Below are 22403 nucleotides of genomic sequence, written 5' to 3' on the forward strand. Positions count from 1 at the left end.
CAATAGTGATCATGCCTTCCGTTGTGCATTCAGACTTTTGACAGAAAGGTTATACAGTAGAGCCCCGCTATAGTCCATTGCTCTAGTCCACAATTTATCGACCGTTGATTTCAAAACACTGATTTCAAGTTAGGCTATGTTTTTTAGTAAGCGACATGCAATGTTGTCATAATTATTTTAATATTTTTGGCAAACTTTATTGAGTAGTTGTGATAATTGTGATCCATAATGAAGAGAGCGAGGACAAGTACCACACTCGCAAAGAAAGTGGAAGCCGTCGAGCTATTTCAATACTAAAAGTCGTTGATAATTTTAAAAAATGACATGGACTATAGTGCGACTCAAGTGTCAAATCTGGAACCAAATGGCCTATAGCGGGGTTCTACTGTACTCTCTACAATGGTGAGCTCTCAGCAGACCGTTAGTTGATCCTGAGCTGTAAATACGTCAATACGCCCTCTTACTTACCAAGAACAATCTTGTAGGGTGACCACCACCCTTCGTGCAACTGTGTCCGTTTTTGCAAGTTCTCGGTTATTTTGGTCTTACAATTTTAAGTTATTTTATTGTTAATTTCTTAGAGAAATGTACAATATCAGAGAAATTAAAGTTCGTCACGAAAAAGATACTGCACTGTATTATACAAAAATTCTCGGAGAAGTTCCGAAAGGGCAAGGGACTTCGTGGTACTAGGTGTCCGATATTGCAAACAAAGGAATGTTAATTTCTTTCATTAAGTGTATGAATAATATTTTTGGAGATAAAAAACATAATAAACTACTTGTTGTGGTTCCAAACAACACTCCAGGAAAGGAAGTGTTAATAAATTCAATTTGTATTAAAAGTATTTTGAAATTTTATCTTTGAGGTTATATGAAACATATCCGGAATTTGGTACAGGTCTCTTTAGTTATTTTGATAATTAAATGTAAAGGGCTTTCTAAGAGACTAGAAACATTGCAAAATTTTTATTTTGTGTGTCGTTTCCATCAAGAAATTCATACACAATGTGTTGCAAATTATAAGTTATATTTTTCTATGAGTATATTCTATGATTATAATTAAATTTTTCTATTGAGCAATATTTCGTTAAAAATTAAATTTGATTAGTTTATAAATAAACGGAGGTAATAAATTGTAAAAGTCCAAAATTATTTAATAAATTGGAATATTATGAATCATCTTGTCATTTTCGGTTTAGTTTTATGGGATTTATGATTACTTGTTAGTTTTTTACTGATTAATCTGCTAATTTGCTGACCAAAAATAGTTAGGGGAAAGTACTCTCCCTTCGAACGTTCATGCCTTAGAATAATGTAAATTTATTTAACTTTTTCTAAGAGACTTGCACATAATTATCAATAATTGATAATAAACTAAGTAATATTTAATAAAAATGTGTAAGTCTCTTAAGAAAACCAAAAGAAAATTCACATTAATCGAAGGCATGAACGTTCGAAGGGAGAGTACTTTTCCCTATTCTTATTTATTATCTCTCAATACTCAGCAGTGGAAAGTTCAATTTTTCAGAATTTGTTTTTATTTGTCTTTTTAAAAAAACACTTCAATAAAAATTACTTTATCTCAGAGTAGCAGCATTAAGTAGAAAGTTAAATACCAGAGATGCTCACCAATTTGTTTTTAATTGGATTTATTTATTGACAATTTTCAAATCATGGTGATTTCTCTTTTAAAACGTGACTGAGTCCTTTTAAGGCTTAAACGGATAAATATTTTCTCTTTGCAATTTTTCACTTCTACTAATATTTGTAAATTTTTATATTTTTCGCACTACGCATTTTTTCAATATTATTTCTTTTTTTGTTTTATTTCCAGTATCAGCAATTTGTGGGGTTCTGAGGAGGAATACGGTGTGTGATAGTGATATTTTTTTTTATAAAGTGAAATCTCTTGCTTTAGGAAAAACAAATTAAAATAAATTATATGAACTGATGAGAATAATAGTGGTGGAGTATGGCAACCCGAGAAAGAAAAGCCAAATTGAGTGCAGAATCACCCACTCCGAGTGCTGGGAATGAATCTACGCCAACAACTCCGACAAATGCCAGTGCCGGAGGTGGAAAGGGTGGGCGTAAGGTGTCAAGTGGTGGAGCATCTGTTGGCACAACAACGGGAAGGGTGAGGTCAACACGTGGAACAAATGCGCAACAGGTGGCTGAAGAAGGGGAGCTCGAGAAGGAGAAGGAAAAGACGGAGGAGAATGCTGAGGTGGTGAGTGAGCCAGTGGCAGTTAAAACGCCACGAACACCACGTGCAAGTAGGGCAACAACGACTGTAGCCCAGAAAGCGGCTGAAGCAAAAGCAGCAGAAGCAAAAGCAGCCGAAGCAAAAGCAGCCGAAGCAAAAGCAGCCGAAGCAAAAGCAGCCGAAGCAAAAGCAGCCGAAGCAAAAGCAGCAGAAGCAAAAGCAGCAGAAGCGAAGGCAGCAGAAGCAAAAGCAGCAGAAGCAAAAGTAGAAGAGACAAAGGAAGCTTCAGAAGAAAAAGGGGACGATGCATCAGTTGAAGTGAAAAATAATGAGGAGGCTGCAGGTGATGCTGCCGATGAGGAATCACAGAAGACTACCACTTCTAGTCCAAGGACACTTAGGAAGTCTGCAACACCCACAGCAAAAGGCAGTGGAGGAAAACGACGGAGACGTGTTAAGCGTGATGGTGTAGTACGTCCAAGGGCTATAATGAAGAGAAAAACTATGCCAGCAATTCCTAGTCGTTCTGCTTCAGCTGCTGCAATGGTAACAAGGCGCAATAGTATTGCCAAGATTGAAGCCATCGCTAAGGCTATCAAAGAGGAGACCGTTGCTGTTCGGAAGTCCACAAGAACTCGTCGTAAGACAAAGATTGCGGATGAAGAGCCTGTGAAGCGGAAGCGAAAGCGAATGATGTCAGAGCAGGAAAAAGTAGAAGAGCCACCGAAGGAAGATGCAGAAATGAAACAGCCAGAAAAGGTGACTAAGAGTGAAGTTCTGTCGGATACGGAATTAATAAGGAGGCGTTCCGATTCTGTGTCAAAGTACTCAGACACAACGGATAACTCAAGCTTCTACGATGCTGCAACATTTAAGAGTGGACCAGAGGAATGGGGTCGTGATAGCAATGCAACACCCAAAGTTGATGCTGAAAATGAGGAAGTTAAGGTGGAAAATGTTGAAATGGAGGAAGAATCAACTGCTGCTGAGGCCAAACCGGCAGCGGTAAAAGAAGAAACAAAAGTAGAGGAGACTGAAACAGTCCGGGTGAAGAAGAAAAGGCAGACAATTCTAGTGAGACGAAGTCGACGAGCTCGAAAGAGTACGCAAAAAGAGAGTGAAGTGGAAGTAGCAGCAGTTGTTGCAAAGACAGCTAAAGTGGCTGAGAATAAGACTGATGGATCAGAGTCTGTGATGAATTCCGTGGAGGACACAGATGTCAACACTGCAAAAGGTGCTCCGCTGCATGTTGAGACGGTCGTGAAGGAATCAACAGCAGTGGATGATGAGGCAAAAGAAGGCAACGAAGAGGTTGACGTGAAGAAGACTAAAGCGTCATCCTTGAGTCCGGAACTTGTGAGTGAAGGTGTATCACCCATAAGTGTTCAGCAATTTTATGGGCAACCGGCATTTCTGGAGAATAATTTGGGTATTGAGGAAGATCCCAAACTTCGTGAGATTGTTCAAGTCAAAGAGAAAATTAAGCAAGTAGAAAGTACGGAGACTCAGGAGGATGCAAAGGAAGAAATGAAGATGGAGGAAAAAGTGGAGAAGGTTGAGGAAAAAGAGGAAGAAAGTGAGATCAAGGAAATTGTAAATGGAACAACCGAGGATGAAATTAAAGATGATTTGAAAACTGAGGAAGACAACAAGCCTGAGGAGAAGGAAATTGTCATGGATACGGAGGAGAAGAAGGAAGAAGCTGTTGAAGAGGAAGTGCCGAAAGTTGAGGAAGTGGAAGAAGAAAACAAAAATACCGAAGATATCACGGAGACCATTGCTGAAAATCTAGATTCAAATGAAGCCACAGAAGATCAAAGTAAGACAAATGACAAGGAGAATGTTGTGTCAAATGGAGAAGCTCCGCAACAAATGGAAAAAGATGACAAACTCACAATGGTTGATGATACCTCCAAGTCACCACTTTTAGAATCTCCAGAGACTCGTCTGAAGAAGGAGTGTCACCTGAAATCCCTAGGACTTTTGACGCATGAAGCTGCTGTGGAGGCAAAAATTGAGAAAGCACGTCGTCGTGAATTTTTCAAAAGTACAGCCAACAATTCTTCCCTATCCTCGGCATCGTCAACATCATCGGGTTCTTCAGTGTCTTCACAGCAATCGAATGGTACGAGAAATGGGAAGAGTGGACGTGGACATGGTGGTGGACAAGAATATACAGGTACCCTGAAGACTGTGATAAAGCTCCATCGACCGCAATCGCAGGAGAAGCGCAAGACCAGAATGCCACTTAAGATGACATTCCAGAAGGGTAGAGTTAAATCGGCAAACAGTGGCAATGATAAGGATCAAGTTAATCTCTCCAATTCTGACGATGACACCTACTACACAATACAGAATGAGGTGAGGAGATTGATGATAGAATCTTCAGTATCAATCATCAATATCAATCATATAACCATTCGATTATTACTTTGCAGACGGATGGACCGAATGCTGATACAGTTCATGGTGGGATAAGTCGAAAAACTCATTACCGCTCTCACACTGGTGGTGTGTTTTCTATCTATCTCCTTCTTCTAATAAGTAGTTTTGATTAATTTTTTTTTAATTCAATAATCGTAGCAATCGAATTTTCCCTACTAAAATTTGTTCAACTGAAAATAGGGTTAAAGAAGAAACTTTAAATTTAAGCAAAATAATGCTATTAACCATCTCTCTAATGAGGATTAATAGGATTATGGCTTTAGATTTTAGATAAGATAGCTAAAAGAAACTTTTATCCTTCGATTTGTGTGATAGGCCATTTGACTCTAATTTCTTCTCCTTCACAGATTCAGCTGCAAATACAAGTGTTTCAGCTGAACCATCCAAAGAGGTGCAAAAGGCTCTGGTGATACCAGAGAAAGCATCTTCGTTTAGTATTCATCCAGGACGGCTGTGTCAGGATCAATGTTTCTACTGTGGTGGGAAGTTTGGTCTTTTCGATACTCCCTGCCATGTAGCACAAATTAAATCTCTGGAGCGTCAGAAGAAGATTCTAGACAGTGAGTACCTTATTTCTTTCATATGGGGATCATTTGGCTCTTGGGTCGATGAAAAAAAAATTGGATACTTTAGCTGAAATTTTTTGCAATCTGAGCTGCAAATGTACAGTACACATTTTGACGCTTAGGGGTGGAATGATAACTTTTCGACACTATCGAATCGATAATATCGATAAATCTATATCTGCTAGATTAAGTGAATATCGACTTTTTACGCATTGTTGCACACAGAAAAATTTTGACTCTAAATTTAAGAATATACATATAAGATCCTGGAAACTTAAATTGGACGTGAATCCCTGAGGCGTTTAATTTTAGAATTACTGAGCGAAAGAAATGGGCTAGAATCCCTAGCTCTTTCAAGCTAAGAGATCGGGAACTTAAGTTCAGCATTAGCTGGAAAATGAAAAATATCTACTGATTTGCAAATTGCAACTAAAACTAAATGATCAAGGATTTAGAATTAGGGCATTGGCATTCATTCGATGGGATTCGAAATTAAATTCCTGGGTATTTCTGTTTAAGAATTTTCCATTTTTCTGTGTGTGGTGACAGCGGTTTCATATTTTGCATAGTAGTAGTTCATTTTATTGGCTAAAAGGCTAAAAGCCTACAAAAGCATTTTCGATAATATTTTGTAAAACTTTTTCAAACCGTAATGGAGGAAATGCGAAAGGAGCTATCGTTAGGGCTCTTCAAAACCCTGAATGTAATTAAACTTTCCATTTTTCGAAACATAACTTGGTACAGGGATACTAGTTTTTTTTAGAATTTTAAAATGCTTTAGTGGAGGTCTAAAAAAATTGCTTCTTCGCTAGTCATCGTTCTTAAAATGAAGAAGCAAATTAAACAAAATCTGCGTCACATCTGCAGACAAACGATCTCTAATGGCCTCTACACACCAGAGAAATTTATGTCCATATTGAAGCAAATTCCCTAATGGCCTCTACACATTACAGAAAAATATGTCCATATTTTAGAGTTTTTGTTGCATAAGCATAGGAAATTTGCTTCAATATGGACATAAATTTCTCTAGTGTGTAGAGGTCATAAGACGCATAGATCGCAAATAACCATGAAATAAATATTGTTAAATGGCCTAAATATGAAGCCCTAAAATCCTGGAAAGGACGGGATTCCATCGATGCTTAAAAAAAAGTTATGCTCGATCGACGAAGTAGTGAATTCGCTTGCACGTTCATAGTCAGTTCCAAAATTTCATCTTTTTGATAAGAAGAATTTTCAATTTAGCAATTGATGTGCAAACAAAATAATTGTGTCTATCTGAAGGAATGATCTTACAATAATTTAGATTAGACGTTCTAATGGCCACCGGAAGTCGAGTACCACCTATTTGAAGGTCTCTGGATCTGGACTTCTTTGAAGACAAATTATCGCTTTCCACTAGGGTTTTTAGTTTGTACCGTCAAAACGATTGTCAATATGTTTCTGGAAATTGTCCTGGAAGGACTGTTGGAGCCGTGGACAAACAAAAATTTTAGTAAGAAGTAATGGAAGTGCGAACAAGACTCGACAACGTCGCAGATATCACGCTCCGAACAAGATTTGGCTTAAAAAAAATGTTTCGCACTTCACTTTGGGAAAACAATGACCTCCACAATTCTTGGATGCAAAATCGTTTGACTTCTCAAAAAGAGGCATTTTGTTGGTCAAGGTTAGGACTAAAAAGTAGCAAAGTATCAATGAGCTGAAGGTAGCCCTTCTTCGTGAATAGCGGGATATTCAGAAGGCTGACATTCGTGCAAACTGCGATGGCATTTCCGACAGACTTAAGACCATAATTAAGTCAAAATAAGATCGTATTGAACAAAATCGATAATATTCTAAAATTTTGATGTAATTACTACATTTTTTTCTTTATTTCAAAAAAGTCGAACAAAAAATGAGGACAATATAGCGCTTTAGTTTGTTGCATTTTTTTTCAGCCACCCTATATACATATGTGTTTGTTCGTTTGTCTGTTCGTCTGACTGTTACCACTCCTAGAGATCGAAAGGTGTTAGAGATAGAGATTTGGGATCTTAGAGGGATTCACTAAGCTCCGCATAAGTCGCCCATGACACGTAAGGGTATATCCCTCATTTTCCCCCTATCTCACCACTTCATTACCAAAACCATGTTTTTTGGGACAACTCGGAAATGCTTTGTGCTATTTTTTTTAAATTTCTAGATATGTTTTAAAGATTACTTAGGCGGAAGTTTCGTCCTTAAGCTGGATATACACTAGACAAAATTTATTGCAATATTTCTTTTTAATATCCAATATTGACAAGGATTGCTTCCACATTACAGAGATTTATTGACATAAAAGTTTCAATATTGAAAAAAATTGTCCAGTGTGTAGGCAATTATTGCAGTATTTGTTTCAATATCGAGCATTTTTTCAATATTTTATTTCATTATTTTGAATGACTACACATTCGGCCAAATAATGTCAATAAAAGTTTTCAAAGTAACATTGAAATAAAATTTCAAAGAAATTCTAAATATCAAATTAAATTGATATTTCCTTCAATATTTTTTAATGGTCAGAAATCTACTCCATTCATAACATCACAAAACTGCTAGAATTTTCTTGTTCATGAATGAAAACACATCCAAGATTAAAATCCAAGTTAGAACACATCTCTTTCTGTTTCCTCCAGAAAATCGCAGATTCTTGGAGTTTCGCTGTACATTTCGTCAAATCTTCCCAAGAACCTAGCTCTGGAGTTTTGTTGTGCACTTGGTCGAATACACCCAGAATACTCATGTTGGTCAGAAGATTTATCTAACTTCTTCCAGGAAATCACAGATCTTCTGGGATATTCTTCTGTATTTTATCAAGAACACCCGAGATACCCCAGTTGGTCAGAAGATTTCTCCTGGTTTCTCTAGAAAATCACAGATCTTCTGGTATTTTCCTATATTTTTTGTCAATTACGTCCGGATTACTCTAAGTTGCTCAGAAGATTTCTCTTGGTTCCGTAGATCCCAGAAGATTTATGATTTCCTTGAGAAACCAGGAAAAATCTTTTGACCAACTTGGGTATTTTTGGTGTTCTTGACAAAATACAGAAGAAAATCCCAGAAGATGTGATTTTCTGGACGAACCAGGAGAAATTTTCTGACCAACATGAATATTCCGGGGGCACTTGACAAAAGATACAATAAAATCCCAGAATTCTGGAGAAAGTAGGAGAGAAGTCCTGACAAAGATAGGTTTCTGGGAAGAATTGAGCAGGATATACAGCAGAATCTGTGGTCCTGTCTACGATGATATTCTGAGATGTCTTCCTGTTCATAAAAATGCTAACTCCAAGAGTTTTTCGATGTTTGAAAGAAACTAAATCTCTGATTAGAATGGTATTTTAGTGAGTTGTATTATTGAAGTTTTAATATTGAAGTCAATTTGTTCAGTGTGTAGGCGAATATTGAAATATTGATTTCAATATTCTCTTCAATATTGAAGTTTCATTTCAATGTCACATTTAAATGTTATTATTGCAATAATTTGTCTAGTGTGTAGAAAACTATACGAAAACCCCGTTGAATCATTAATAATAACGGGTTTTCAAGGTCAAACAAGGCTCTACTAGTGAGCGTATTTCTCATCCGAACGGTACCATGTTTTAGCTTGTAGGAAATGTCTTGAAATTTCTGGTGAGCTTGAACCGGTTCCAAACGGGTTTGAACCAGTAATGAACCGGTTATAAACCGATAAGTAATTTTGTCCGAAAATAAATTGTCTTTCATGGCATTCAATGGATAAAGTTGTAGAGCACTCGCTCTATGATGCAAGTGTTGCATCCAAAGCTTCACCGCACTTGATTTCACGGAGCACGGGACTGGCAATTCCATCTCTGTATAAGAAAAAATAATAATGGATGGTCCGAACTCCCTTTGCGGGAAGGCCTAAGTTCCTTTATGGAACGTTGTGCCACTAATAAATTAATTTAGGCTATCTTTCGAATGATTTATAAATCGGTTCAAATCGATTATGAACCGGTTAAATGGTAAATGATACGGAAGTACTTTTGTGGTATATAGCATCTAACTCACGAGTTCGAGCACTTCGCAAAGCATGGAATGGTTTGCCACCCCTTTTCAATAAAGGAGACAAATGTGCCGTATACGAAACTTTCCCATATTTCTTAATTCATAATATTCTACTTTATGTATCACAGCAGAACTTGTGACTAATTTGTGAAATCTTGAGCAACAATTTGAGCATATTTTACATTATTTCGAGCGATTATTGAGTATGTTCACGTCACAAATTGATGTCTTGCAGATGAGGAGAAATTGACCGTTGATAATTGCTTATGCGATGCATGCTACCGTCATGTTGATCGTCGTGCCAATTGTCCATCGTATAGGAATAAGAGGCAATCTGCTGCACTTGCAACATCTGACTACAATAAAGAAGAAACTGCTGCTGATTCAATTCAACATGAACCAGAAGAAGTTAGATCATCTGCACTGTGTCTTGTGACTGGATGCGGTGAGGCATCGTCACATTTGTTGCGCAGAAAATGGTTCTCAAAGATGCGAAAGCCCATCAATAAGTTGATTAGGTTGAATGTTGATGTCTCAAATGCTCATGGATTGGGCCAAGTGCCAATTTGTCATAAACACTATGATATCATAAGTCACCTAATGGTGTGTGTCTTATGCAAGAGAAAACTGCCAAGAAATCATATTTTCTACATTAATCAGGTAATAAGTGTACCTGTTTTTTAGGATGGTGATAATTAGTCAGGGTTTTGTTCTAAGAAATTCCTGTAAATTGTTTTTTTTGCAGGAAATAAAGCGCTTGGAGCAATTAATTAGGAAACAGGGTATCCCTGTGATTCTAGGAACTAATGCTGTTGTATGCAAATTGTGCAGATATTATACAAATCTTTTGTTAAAGCCACCAGATCGTAAGACACAGAGAGCACAGTTTGTCAGGAGTTACCGACGTCGTTTGCTATCTTTTCACAATGTTGAGATGTTGGAGGCATCTGATGACAAGGAGGGTGGTGATCAGAGGACACAGCCGGCCAAAAGGCGTGGTAGGAAGTCACCGGATGAGGAACAGGAGAATGATCAAGAGTTGTCTGATCAGAATGATTCGTCACAAAATACCTCAGGGCAGATAGTCTTGGATAATGATGTGATGGTAGATTATGATGTTCCAGTTTTGGATGGTGGTGCATTTGCAGTGGGACAAAAGGGGAAGCAGCAGCAGCAGAAGATGCAGAGTTTACTGTTGCCGCGGAATCAGCAATTGCGTGAGAAGCAACAGAGATTGCAGGCGATACAGAAGGAAAATGAGATTTCGCGAATGCTGAGGACAAATCCGAATATTTCGATGAGGGAGTTGTTTCCGGGTGAGGATGAAATGGGTTTACAGGTGTATTTGCCATTTGGTCAAGGTGGTCATAGGACACCGGAAGGATGGACAAGAGCTACAAGTATCCTGCAGTATGATGATGCAACGAAAATGTTGTGGGAAGAACTGCAGAAGCCCTATGGCAATCAATCGAGTTTCATAAGGCATTTGGTGTTACTGGAGAAATATTTCCGGAATGGTGATCTTATTCTATCGCCAGCAGCTAGTAGCAATGCCGTAACGTACTCAGAATCTGTGCAGAATCGTCTGAAGTCCTTTGATAATGTCACATCGGATAGTTTGAGTATTTTTCATCAACTCAGCAATGCTCCAATCACAATAACACCTGCCAATCCAAAAGGGAGAACTAGCTCGGGTGCTAGGTATAGCGATGGTGCATCGGGATCATCAACGAGTCTCCTCAAGTCCAATAATACCCGGAAGGAGGATGGATTTGGAAGTCCGGATAAGGGATACAGTAAGAGTCAGGAGGGAGCTGCTAGTGGTGGTGTTAGTATTATTAAGAAGTCATCTGCTGGAGGTATTCCGCCGGATTTGATTAGTATCACAACAACGCCGTCTAATAAGTCCTCAGCAGCGGGAATTGATACAATTACCGTAACAGCCACGGGAGGTCAGAAGGGAACTTCTCCTCCCGTTGCTGGTGCTACTCCTTCGCCCCCGCCTAATACTGTGCCGCCTCATGTCAATCCCAAGGATGTCATAGTGAAATTGCCAGAATCACTGAGTCCGGCTGAGAGGCGACTGGTCAATGGTAAAGCCTGGAGGCCAACTTTGATGCCAATTGCACCACTTGAGCGTGATTCCAGCCGGGATGGTGTCAATACACTGTATCAGACTGCCGACGGACGTCTCCTGCCGAGTCGGGTGCAAGTGATGTCCGGCGGAAAGCCCTATCACATATCAATCTATGATTACAATAGAATGTGCATACTGCGTCGAGAGAAGATTCTGCAGAAGGCCATGGCGGCACAGCAGGGAAAACCTGAAAATGGTCAGAAGGCAGGAGGATCCGGAGGAGGAGAAAGATCTCCACCGTCGCAACAGCCAACAGCATCGACATCTAAGGGAAAAGTTAGCATACCAAATAAGATTTTGGAGCAGAATTCGGTGTTGCCAATTGGCTCAAAGTCCAGTGGGACAACATCATCGTCAGAGTTGCAGTCGTTGATAAAGGTGCGAAAGCCCAATCCGACATCATTGCTCAAGAATCAGATTCCAATAGCTCCGAAGCCACCAGTTCAGCAGCAACCATCTGCCATTTCGGCTATTGTGTCCCTATCTACGACAACTACTATGCCAAATGCCAATCCTATGATGTCAATTATTGATCTGATGAAGACTACAACCTCATCACCGTCTGCCGCCACATCCATGTGGTTGCTCAATGAACCACTCAATGGACCAGCAACTGGTGCAGGGGCCATTGTAACGGACACCTCGGCAGCATCACTTCTGTCCAAGATACCAAAATCACTCACAGTGATTCCGCAGCAGAAGGGAAGTCGATCGGGATCGAGGGTATCCTCCGGCGAGGACCAAAGTAGTGCCTAACAAAAGTGTTTCAATTTCCTCAATCAAATGGGAAAGGAAATCATTTTATCTCAGTAGCGGCCTCGCTCTTGCATCCATACAAAAACACGTGAGTTCAATCTGTTTTTTTTTCTTTGTGTATTTATTTATTTGCGCAGAGATAATAACAACAACAAAATAGTGTATATATTAAAATTTTCAAGGATATAACAAGTAAAAAGTATATATATATATTTTAGTAATGAGAGTTGAAATATTTAGTATATATAAACATTTATAATCCTTCAACATTAAAAAACAAAAAAACAAAAGAGAAAGAATACGATAAATTATTATATTATTGAAGAAGATTTAAATTTATACGAGTACCTTCAAAAGTGAATTTAACAAAAAAAAGTGAATAAGAATAAAAATTTGAAAAATGAAAGAAAAAAAAGAAATCTGGCAATACTTCATTTTGCTGAAACTTTATGGTTGCAGAGAAGTAGGGTGGAATAAGTAATTTTGGCCATGTAAGCACATAGTAAAAAAAATACTACGATTATCCTTTGAAATTAGGTGACACTGTATGATTTAATTTAAAATAGGACAATCTGTCTTCTATACGAAAAGAAAAAAAAAAGAAGCTAATGTAGAACACGAGGAATGCGTGGTATCCATCGTATCCATAAATCTAAGGATAAGCTTCCACTTCCGCTCGCAAGGCAAATTAATCCAAAGAAAGAAGAGAATGCGACAACCTGAACTGGGCACACGGATTCACGAAGCCCTAGTGGACGATCTAGCCACCACAAGTTCTACTAGTTACCGTTTAGCCTTCGAATGGGAATAATACGATTGTTGCAATTATAATTCTAATCATAATCATGACAAAAAGTACATTTATCAAACGAAAATCGAGTTTTACACACTGAGAAAAAAAAACGGGGGTGCGATTAACTTTTTTTCCTCATAACTTTAATTTTACACCTTTTTAAGGGTAAAATTAACATGAAAAAGGGTAATTATTTACCCCTAATACATTAAAAAAGCATAATATTTACACCGATTTCGGATCAATACTGCACGGTAAAATTAACATTTCCGAAATGTTATTTTAACTTTTTCGGATTTCTCTCAAAATGCAATGATTATTATCATTTTAAATTACCCTGTAGCCGATCGGCCGCAAAGTTTCACAGTAACAGAAAATTCCCTGGAATTTGTCTTCTATTTTTCCGTGAGAGTTTCCGTGGAAATAAACGCTAATATTCCGCTTGTAATTCTGCGGAGTTATCAGCTTTTTTTTCGCGTGGATTTCCTGGAAAAAAAAGTCCGAGGAATTTTCTTCCAACATTATCTGAGAGCATTCCCTGGAAATTGATTCAAAATTTCCTTTGAATATTCCGAGTATATTTTCTGATATCTTTCCGATCAAGACTCCATGGAAGTAAGCGCGAAAATTCTGCAATTATTTTTCACCCTAACGCTATAATTCTTGCGAGCTAGACATACTCAAATGAACGATATGGTAGCAATATTTTCAGTTCAAAAATAAAACAATTGAGTGTTCGTCTGATAGATGAACACTCTCCAAGTTCTAAGCTGCCAATTGGCACTGATCGTCTATATTAGGTGAGATTCTTAACAAAATCTCACCTACTATAATCCTAACAAAATTTCATGTCGTCCGATCGACCTCAAATTTGGCCAAAATGTGTTTCGCCACTTCCTGATTCCGAATATATATGTGGCTAAGTTACGTTCCCGGCCGGCCGGCCGGCCGGCCGCTCTTTGGAGCTTAATAGCTCCTAAACTAAAAAAGATATCGACTTGCGGTTTTCGGCAAAGGTTATATATCGAGTGAAAATTGCAACTTGGTGCATAGACCCCCCACCCCCCACCCCTCTTTCCGCCATTTTGAAGACCCCCCTTTTTTTGTTTTCTCAATAGCTCCGCCCCTATGGCATTCAGCGGACTCAAATTTTAGTATGTTATAGCTGGGCCTTATGGCTTTCCATAAATACCAAACTTAAGGTCCCCCGACCCCCCTGACCCGAGCTATAAGGGTCCAAAAAAAATTTCTTAAAATGGCCATAACTCCGGTTCTAATTGTCAGAATTTAAAAAGTGAGGGCTTTTTGGAAAGCTCTCGTGAAATGCCACTTCCTCTTCTAACATCGCAAGTTCATAAAACCACCGCTAGGGGCGCTTTTTTTAAAAAGAAAATTTTTAAATCTTAAAAGTTAAATAACTCAAAAATTCCATTATGCATCGGGCTGAAAATTTAGTATGTTGTAGCCGTTGATTATACCTATCAAACAAAAAAAACCTTAAGTCGATCTAAAACCCCTGACCCGAGCTATAAGGGGTCAAAGTTCGAACATTGACCGGCCTCTATCTCCGGTTCTAATTAACATAGCGACCTAAATTTTACCTTTTTGGTTTCGTCTCGATGAGCACTTTCAGATGGAAGTTCAAAAAGTCACCACAGGTGGCGCTGTGATAGCGTCAAAATTCATCGAAATTCAAAGTCACTTTTCTCAAAAACGGCATTGTGCAAGTTAATGAAATTTTAGTATGTTGTAGTCCAGTCTAGGACGTTTCCAAAATGGTGCGTATGCGCGCTGTGGTTAAAACAGAACCGGAGATATGAGGGGTCAAAGTTCACGAAATTCAAAAAATCATATCTCCGGTTCTATGTGACCGATTTTGATGAATGAGGGCTTAAACGAAAGATCTCACCAAATGCTACAACTTTCTAGAATATTTGAACTTCGTGGGACCAACACCAGGGGCGCCACAGTCGAAAAACCAATTTCAATATCACATAACCTCAATTATCTCGACTGTCGCTAAACCGATTTTGATGATTACTTCGACATAATTGTAGAGGACATTTGTCTCTACATTTCGTCCATACATCATTTTCCGCTCAGACTACGCTATCACTCCGATTTTGCCGTTTAAGTGTGAAAAAAATGATTTTTCCCATAAAAACGCTTTGAAATCACTCAGATGCCAATTTGACTGCCTCTACTCCACCAAGACACTTAAAATAGGGTTTTAAATGGAAAGTCCCGCAAAATACAACAATTCTTTGATATAGTTGAAGTTCAACAAATGACTACTTGGGGAACTCTGGATGAAAAAACGAGTTAAGAAACAAAAAACCTCGCTTATCTTGGCTTCTGAGTAATCGATGAGTTCAAGTTCTACGGCAAAATTATAGAGAACATTCTGGTCTACATTTCACCCATATAACACTTTTCTGTAAGTTCATCCAAATCCTTGACATTTTGGTTCAAATACAAAATTTGTATAATTTCACGAATTTGATTCAAGATAACTGAATGGCGTCTCCCAACTTCAGCTCTAAATCGAATTTGCATGCACTCCGAGTTAGCTCACGTTAAGAATCTCACCTACATAAGCCGGTTAGGATTATCTGTCCCTTTGTGGATGTTTTTTTCTGGAAATTCTCTATGAAAGTGCCACGAAATTTTTAATCAATTTTTAGAATTATTTTGGAGAAAAATATATTTAAAAGATCCAGTGGAAAAGTCGTGGAATTCCGTAATATTAAACCACGGAACCCTCTAAGGCCGTTGCATGGAAATTTTCACAGAGAATTTCGTGGAAATAAAGAGGATTTTTCCAAATTTTTAAAGGGTTGACTGCCGATTATACGCTGATAATCCATAGAAAAAGCCATGGAAATATTCGTCGGAGAAAAGTCCATGGAAACTCGCGGTCATTTCTTATTACAAGACGGTCCTATACAGAGTTCCGCAAACGTCCATGGAACGCTAGGAAGAAATTTAGCGTCAAATTCCATCTCGGAAGCTTCGCGGATTTTGAGCGGAAAAATCCAGGGAATTCCACTCGGATTTTTAGCGGTAAAATCAGCAGACATGGCAGAAAAGGCTGCTGGAAATCCAGTGGAATCGCTGCGGCCGTTGGCTATAGGGTAGCTGACACTGTGAAAATTAGGTGAAATTTCCTGCACTATGAAAACAAATTACTACGATTATCCTGTTTAATGAGAGCAGTATAACCACGATAATCAAACGATTATCGTGGCGAAGAAAACATTTTTCAAAGTCGAATTTTACAATGATTTATCGTTTGAATTTAATTGCAGTGTTAAAAATGAATTTTAAATTTCCTACACTTCAAAAACAAAGTACTATGATTATCCCCTGTAGTGGAAGTGACGTGATATAACAATGATGATGATTATTGCTGTAGTAATTAAAATCATTTTCGTGGTAAAAAGTACATTTATCAAATGAAAGTTGAATTTTACAACGATTATCGTTTCAAATCAGCCGACACTATAAAATGAGTTGAAATTTTCTGCACTCTGAAAATAAATTACTACGATGACTACGATTATCCTGTATAAAGAGAGCAGTATGATTATTGTAGTAAATTTTCAACGATTATCGTGGCGAAAAGAATATTTTTCAGACGGTAGTTGAATTTTACAACGATTATCATTTAAAATTCGCTGCCACTCTAAAACTGAATTTAAATTTCCTACACAAAACATAATACACAAACATCCTACATAAAACAAATTGCTATGATTATCATTCGTAATGAAAATACAGATAACAGGATTATCGTAGTAATATTGCCAACGATTATCGTAGCAGAATACATTTTTCAAACAGAAGCCTAATTTTACAATGATTATTGTTTGAATTTAGTTGACAATGCAAATTACGTTTAAATGTCCTACACAATAAAAACAGATTACCACGATTATCCTTTGCAATGGAAGCAATACGATTATAATAACGTTTATCTCAGCAAACAAAGCTGCAAAGCAAAGCAAGTTGAGTTTCCCTGATTGAATTCCTACAAGTTTGTCTGTCATTACATTACGTTAAAGAAAAAGAATTGCGTTCTACCGAAAATAGTTGAAAAGATAATGTTTCGCTATGATGATCGTTGTAAATACTACTATGGATAATGGTATTGATTTTTACTCTTGATAATCATAATAATTTGTTTTACAGTTGAAGATTACTGCAATTATCTTTTTAATTTTTGAAATTCAACTAAAGAAATTTCAATTTGTCTTTACTGTTCAGTCTTGCCCACTTTAAATAAAATCGCCAAGTTAGTACAATTACGAATTCGTGGAATTAAGAAATGTCTATTATTTCCTAGGAAGTGTTCAGAGAAAGGGATATTTCTCCAAAGTATCTTTAATGTTTCAATTTATATTGACAAGAATTTCAAAATTTACAAAGTTATCAAAGCTTTAAATGGCCAAAAGTGCTTCCCACCATAATATTTTGTCTTCTGAATAAGTTCCGCCTATAAATAATTTTAGGTTCTTTTACCTTGAGACATCGCTGATTATATCAGAATTAAGGGTAATATAAAATTTTCGGAGATCCCTCCTTCCATTACAGCCTGAAAATTTTCTTGTAGTGTTACTTCCGTGGAAAACTAAACCACGCCTCTCTTAAAACCATATTCCAGCGAAAGTGCTGTACATTTTTTTTTATAATTTCCACTTTAAATAATTTTTTTTGATGAATTTCAAGTTTGAAATTCAGTTTGAATTTTTCGAACATGAACTACCTTTTTATCAAATGAAGCTCCATTTACCTTTCTAGTCGAGACACTTTTAGAGAAAGAAAAGAGAAATGAAACTAAGGGCTATGAGAACAGGTGGTACCATAGAGAGAACAGTTAGCTGAAAAATGCTGCGTGTTCAGCATATTTTGCTGAATCCATCAGCAAAAATATACTGACCTGTTAGCAGTTGCCGAACAAAAAATGCTAATCAAATAGGGGAAAGTGCTCTCCCTTTGAACGTTCATGCCTTCGAATAATGTGAATTTTGTGTTAGTTTTTCTAAGAAACTTACACATTTCTATTGAATATTAATTGGCTTATCATGAATTGTTGATAATTCCGTGATAATTTAGTGTAAATCTTTTACGAAAAACAAAAGAAATTCACATTATTCGAAGGCATGAACGTTCGAAGGGAGAGCACTTTCCCCTATATGGAAATGGTACTGCCCCGCGAATTTTCGTTTAGGATTAGCATGTATTCAGCTGAGGATTTAAATGTTTTCAGCTCAATTAAAATCGGTTTGCGAATTTGAAATTTAACTTTTAGTTGATCAGCAAAAGATTTATTCTAAAATAGTGTCTTGGCTAAAATGTATATATCATTCTTTTTGCACGAAATGTCGTTGATGTTCGAAGAAGTCAAACTTCATTTGGAATTTTTAAACTAATTTATTTAGAAAGTTGTAAAAATTTATGAAATACATAAAAAAAACTGATGATTGCTTTTCATTTTACTACAAAGTAAAAATTGACAGTTCTTGTCACTTCGAAATTCGAATAGGAGATATTTCAGACACCACGTGGCCGAAATGAGAACTAAAAATGCGTTTTTCTTGGTTTTGAAACCGATCTTCGAATATAATTTCTCTTGGGAAAACCCCAGCTGTGAGCGCTGGGAATTCATGAAAGGGGCGTGGCCTAAATTTATTTTTGATCGAAACCCATTCAGAAGATTAAATATTACTCTTATGCAAAAGAAAGCCTTCTAGTGGAGTAAAGACAAGTCCCAAAAATCTTTGTGAAATAATAATGTTCCGAGATTTATTTTTCTATTTCAAAAAAAAAAAAAAATTAAGGAGGATAAAAAAGAAACTAATATTGAGGAAAAGAAAAGCAACCTATCGAAGATAAAACGAATAAATATATAAAGTTATTGTGAAAGAGTGTTGAAAATTGAAAAATAATGTATTTTTGCAGGATAAATTGTGGCTGAAAAAGGATAAAATTTTATCATATATAGATTTTGATTAGGGAATGAAATCGATAAAAGACAATTCCATATTTTTCTATGGACAACCTTGAATTAAAGTAAAAAAGAAATATATAAGAAAGAAGAAAAAATATGCTTGATAAACAGAGAAAAATGTTAAGCAATAAAGTGTATTTAACTGATGTGACTTTGATTGAAGGTAAAAGATGCATAAAAAAGTTAGCGATGAGGAATTTTTTCAAGCAATACCGATTGTTTATTTTATTGCTTTCACTGGGAAAAATTATTGAGCAAAAGATATTTTTAAGCACCCAGATGAAAGGGAATAATGATAATCTTATTTGAGACATAAGAGAATATTTTTTTATCACAAATTTCACTGACTTATTGTAACAAATAAATTAAATATTAGTGATATGGATGATCACCCAAGAAATATATTAATGTAAATATTAAAGAAAAAAAAAACACAATTTTTGCATGTAGACTAATAAGAAAACAGGAAAGTTGCGCGAGAGTGAAAAATACGAGATAGAAGACAGCAACAAAATTAGGTTTAAATGTGGCCTTTGGAGTAATAAATTTCGCGGGAGAATATATATTGTAAAAAAAAACAAAAAATAAAAGGATATTTTATTGCCACTTTTACTAACAAAGCATAATCACGTGTTATCACACCACAAAATTTTTTTGGGAAAGAAGTTTGTGCGGTAGACAATATAGTGGATTTTTTTTTTTTAATTTGCCTCGTGTTAAGATCATAATTTGTTTTTCTAGATAGTTTTATAATGTATCACACCTTCCTTTATTGCCCCACAAACACTAAAAAAAAATCATTGAAAAAATTTACATTAGTTTTTTCTTCTCTTTCCATATTTACAAATTATTGAATGTAGTATTTTCAATAAAATTAGTGGTTTACGATTGAAGAAAAATTATATAGGTTTTTTTCCGAATATCATTTGTACTTTCTCTTGTATTTTGAATCGAGTTTCTCTTGATTCTAGCAACTATCCAAAACATTGTATCAATATTTATAGTATGTATTTTTTGAGCATATTAGTTTGAGATGGAAAAAAATATATATATTGACAACAAATGAAAACTGTTCCACATTCAATAAAATATAAATATTATATATATTTAATAGGGATATTTATACATAATGTCCAATTTTCGAATTGAGCATACAATAAAAATTGATCACTCAAAATCTTTCTTTTGCTTTCTCCTGCATTCGCTGTTGGTTCTTGAATTTCTTTGACAAGGTTTTGTCTACAAACAATTAAATATTTACTCCCATAAAATATTTTAGTTGTATCCTCTTTTCGTGGCTAAAGCTTGTAAAAACTTTCAAGCTCTGGCCAATCAGAAACTATGATGACATTGAAATAATTGATGGTGTTAAATTTTTGATTAATATGTTAATAGTCTCTGGAGTGGTTTTATTTTGAGAATGCTGAGTGCTTCCATCTCAGACTTAAATATCAATTTACGAAGATATGTTGTAGCTTCATCCTAGTGACCAGTGGCGGAAATAAAGGTAAGTAAAGAGGCTATTCTAAGCAAGAGGTATCTCGAGCCAATCTAACCAAGGATTTCATGGAACCTCGGGAAATCCAGGGAATCCATAAATATTTCGGGGAACCCATATATTTTTTTAGAGAACAGGAGGAACCCACACATTTTCCAGGGAACTAATACATTTTTTCGGTGACCGGGAACTCGGGTTAGGGGAAAGTGCTCTCCCTTCGAACGTTCATGCCTTCGAATAATGTGAATTTTTTTTTTGTTTTTCGTAAGAGATTTCCGCTAAATTATCACAGAATTATTAACAATTGATGATAAGCCAACTAATATTTAATAGAAATATGTAAGTCTCTTAGGAAAACTAAAAGTAAATTCGCATTATTCGAAGGTATGAACGTTCGAAGGGAGAGTACTTCCCCCTACTCTTATTGCTTATCAGTTATCTATCCGTTAACATAAATCCTAAATATCACCATCCGTTAGTTTTACTTTTTTTCTCAATTTAGCTATATTATAAGAAGAGGGGTGGCAAAGCGTTCCGGGATCTACGACAGGGGTGTGCAAGAACCGTTGAAACTGAATAAACATCAAAATAAGTTTGTTCTCTCTCTCTCTCTCCTTTTTATATTTTTGGCTGTCAGACTCAATCAGGTCCATATAGCCATTTCGCTCACTCTTATTTACTCATCTCTCCTTATCATTTTTCTTTTTGCTCCATCACAAATCCTTTTTTTGCTCCCTTATCTTTTATCATACTTCCTTCTTGATATTTTTGCGTTCAGTTTGTAGCTTTTTTTTAAGGACGGTGAAAAACTGTTTTCCAATTATTCACCGGACGCGCTTCGATCAAGGATCGAACCGAGGGCCTCTGCGTCACAAAGCCAACACTTTGCCCATTGAGCTACCGAGACCCCTATAAGTTTGTTCAGGTAGCGTTTTGACGATTGACGTACAAGTTTCTTTTGACGTTTGTTCGGTTTCAAACGGTTCTTGCACACCTCTGCTTTACGAAATGCTCGACTTCATTTCAATGAATCATTTACTGTTTACTGGTTTTCAACCGATTCATAAATCACTCATAAGATCCTCCAAAAGTTTTAAGAGTAATAAAATTGATTTTCGGACAAAAATTACTTATCGGTTTATAACAGGAACACAACCGATTTATGAATCACTCAAAACATGCCCAAAAAGTAGTGGCAAAGCGTCTTAAGCTTTGTGAAATGTTCGAACTCGTGACTTAGATGCTGTACCGCAAAAGTACTTTCGCATCATTTACTGTTTACCGGTTCTCAACCGATTTGAACCGATCCATAAATCTCTCAAAAGATCCCCCAAAATAGTTTTAAAAGTAATAGAATTAATTTTCGCATAAAAATTAGTTATTGGTTATGAACCGGTCCATTACTGATTCAAAACCGATTGGAACGGGTTCCGTTTTATAGGAAATTCCAAGACCTTTCCAACGAGCCCAAACACGATCCCATTCGCTTCATAAATGCGCTCTCTAGTGTCTTTTTAACTTTTGACCTTGAAAAACCGTTATTAGGAATGATTCAGCGGTATTTTCGTCTAAGGACGAAATGTCCGCCTGGGTAATCTCTAAAACATATCCAAAAATGAAAAAAACTCGCACAACGCGTTTTCGAGAAATCCCAAAAAACATAATTTTTAAAGGGGAGGGGAGGGTGGGGGAAAAATGAGGGGTATGTTAACGATCCTTGGGTCGATTTTGGGGGGGGGGTCCTCCGAAGGTGCCAAGTCGCTATCTCTTACCGTTTGGCCTATAGAGCTGGCGATAGTCAGACGGACAGATGGACAGACGGACAAACAGCGTGACGACATTTCTCAGAAATCGTCTGAAACCTGAAGATTTGTTGAGAAAAGTGGTCTCCGGGAGGTGGAAGGTGGAAATTTTGGGGGGTGAAAAAATCGATGAAT

The 22403-nt window shown here is 36.7% G+C and overlaps 1 protein-coding gene across 4 annotated transcripts in view; it reads left to right on the forward strand.

The window, feature by feature from the left end:
• The window catches only part of LOC129809588 (uncharacterized), a 43511-nt gene extending 23366 nt beyond the window's left edge, over positions 1 to 20145 (forward strand). Inside the window, exons 2-7 of one of the 4 annotated variants that reach the window (XR_008752653.1) lie at positions 1837 to 4569; positions 4647 to 4719; positions 5001 to 5213; positions 9508 to 9932; positions 10018 to 12253; positions 18920 to 20145. Coding sequence is in view for 2 of the 4 variants with exons in the window: in XM_055859537.1 (XP_055715512.1) it covers positions 1975 to 4569; positions 4647 to 4719; positions 5001 to 5213; positions 9508 to 9932; positions 10018 to 12165 (5454 nt within the window). In the remaining 2 variants the exon portion in view is untranslated. Of the gene's footprint in view, positions 1 to 1836; positions 4570 to 4646; positions 4720 to 5000; positions 5214 to 9507; positions 9933 to 10017; positions 12456 to 18919 lie in introns of those variants that run through there. The other 3 variants (XR_008752654.1, XM_055859537.1, XM_055859538.1) reach the window with 3 other exon arrangements.
• Positions 20146 to 22403: the final 2258 nt, after the last annotated feature.

The sequence above is a fragment of the Phlebotomus papatasi genome, chromosome 1, assembly GCF_024763615.1.
Source record: "Phlebotomus papatasi isolate M1 chromosome 1, Ppap_2.1, whole genome shotgun sequence".
In the NCBI taxonomy this organism is placed as follows: Eukaryota; Metazoa; Arthropoda; class Insecta; order Diptera; family Psychodidae; genus Phlebotomus; species Phlebotomus papatasi.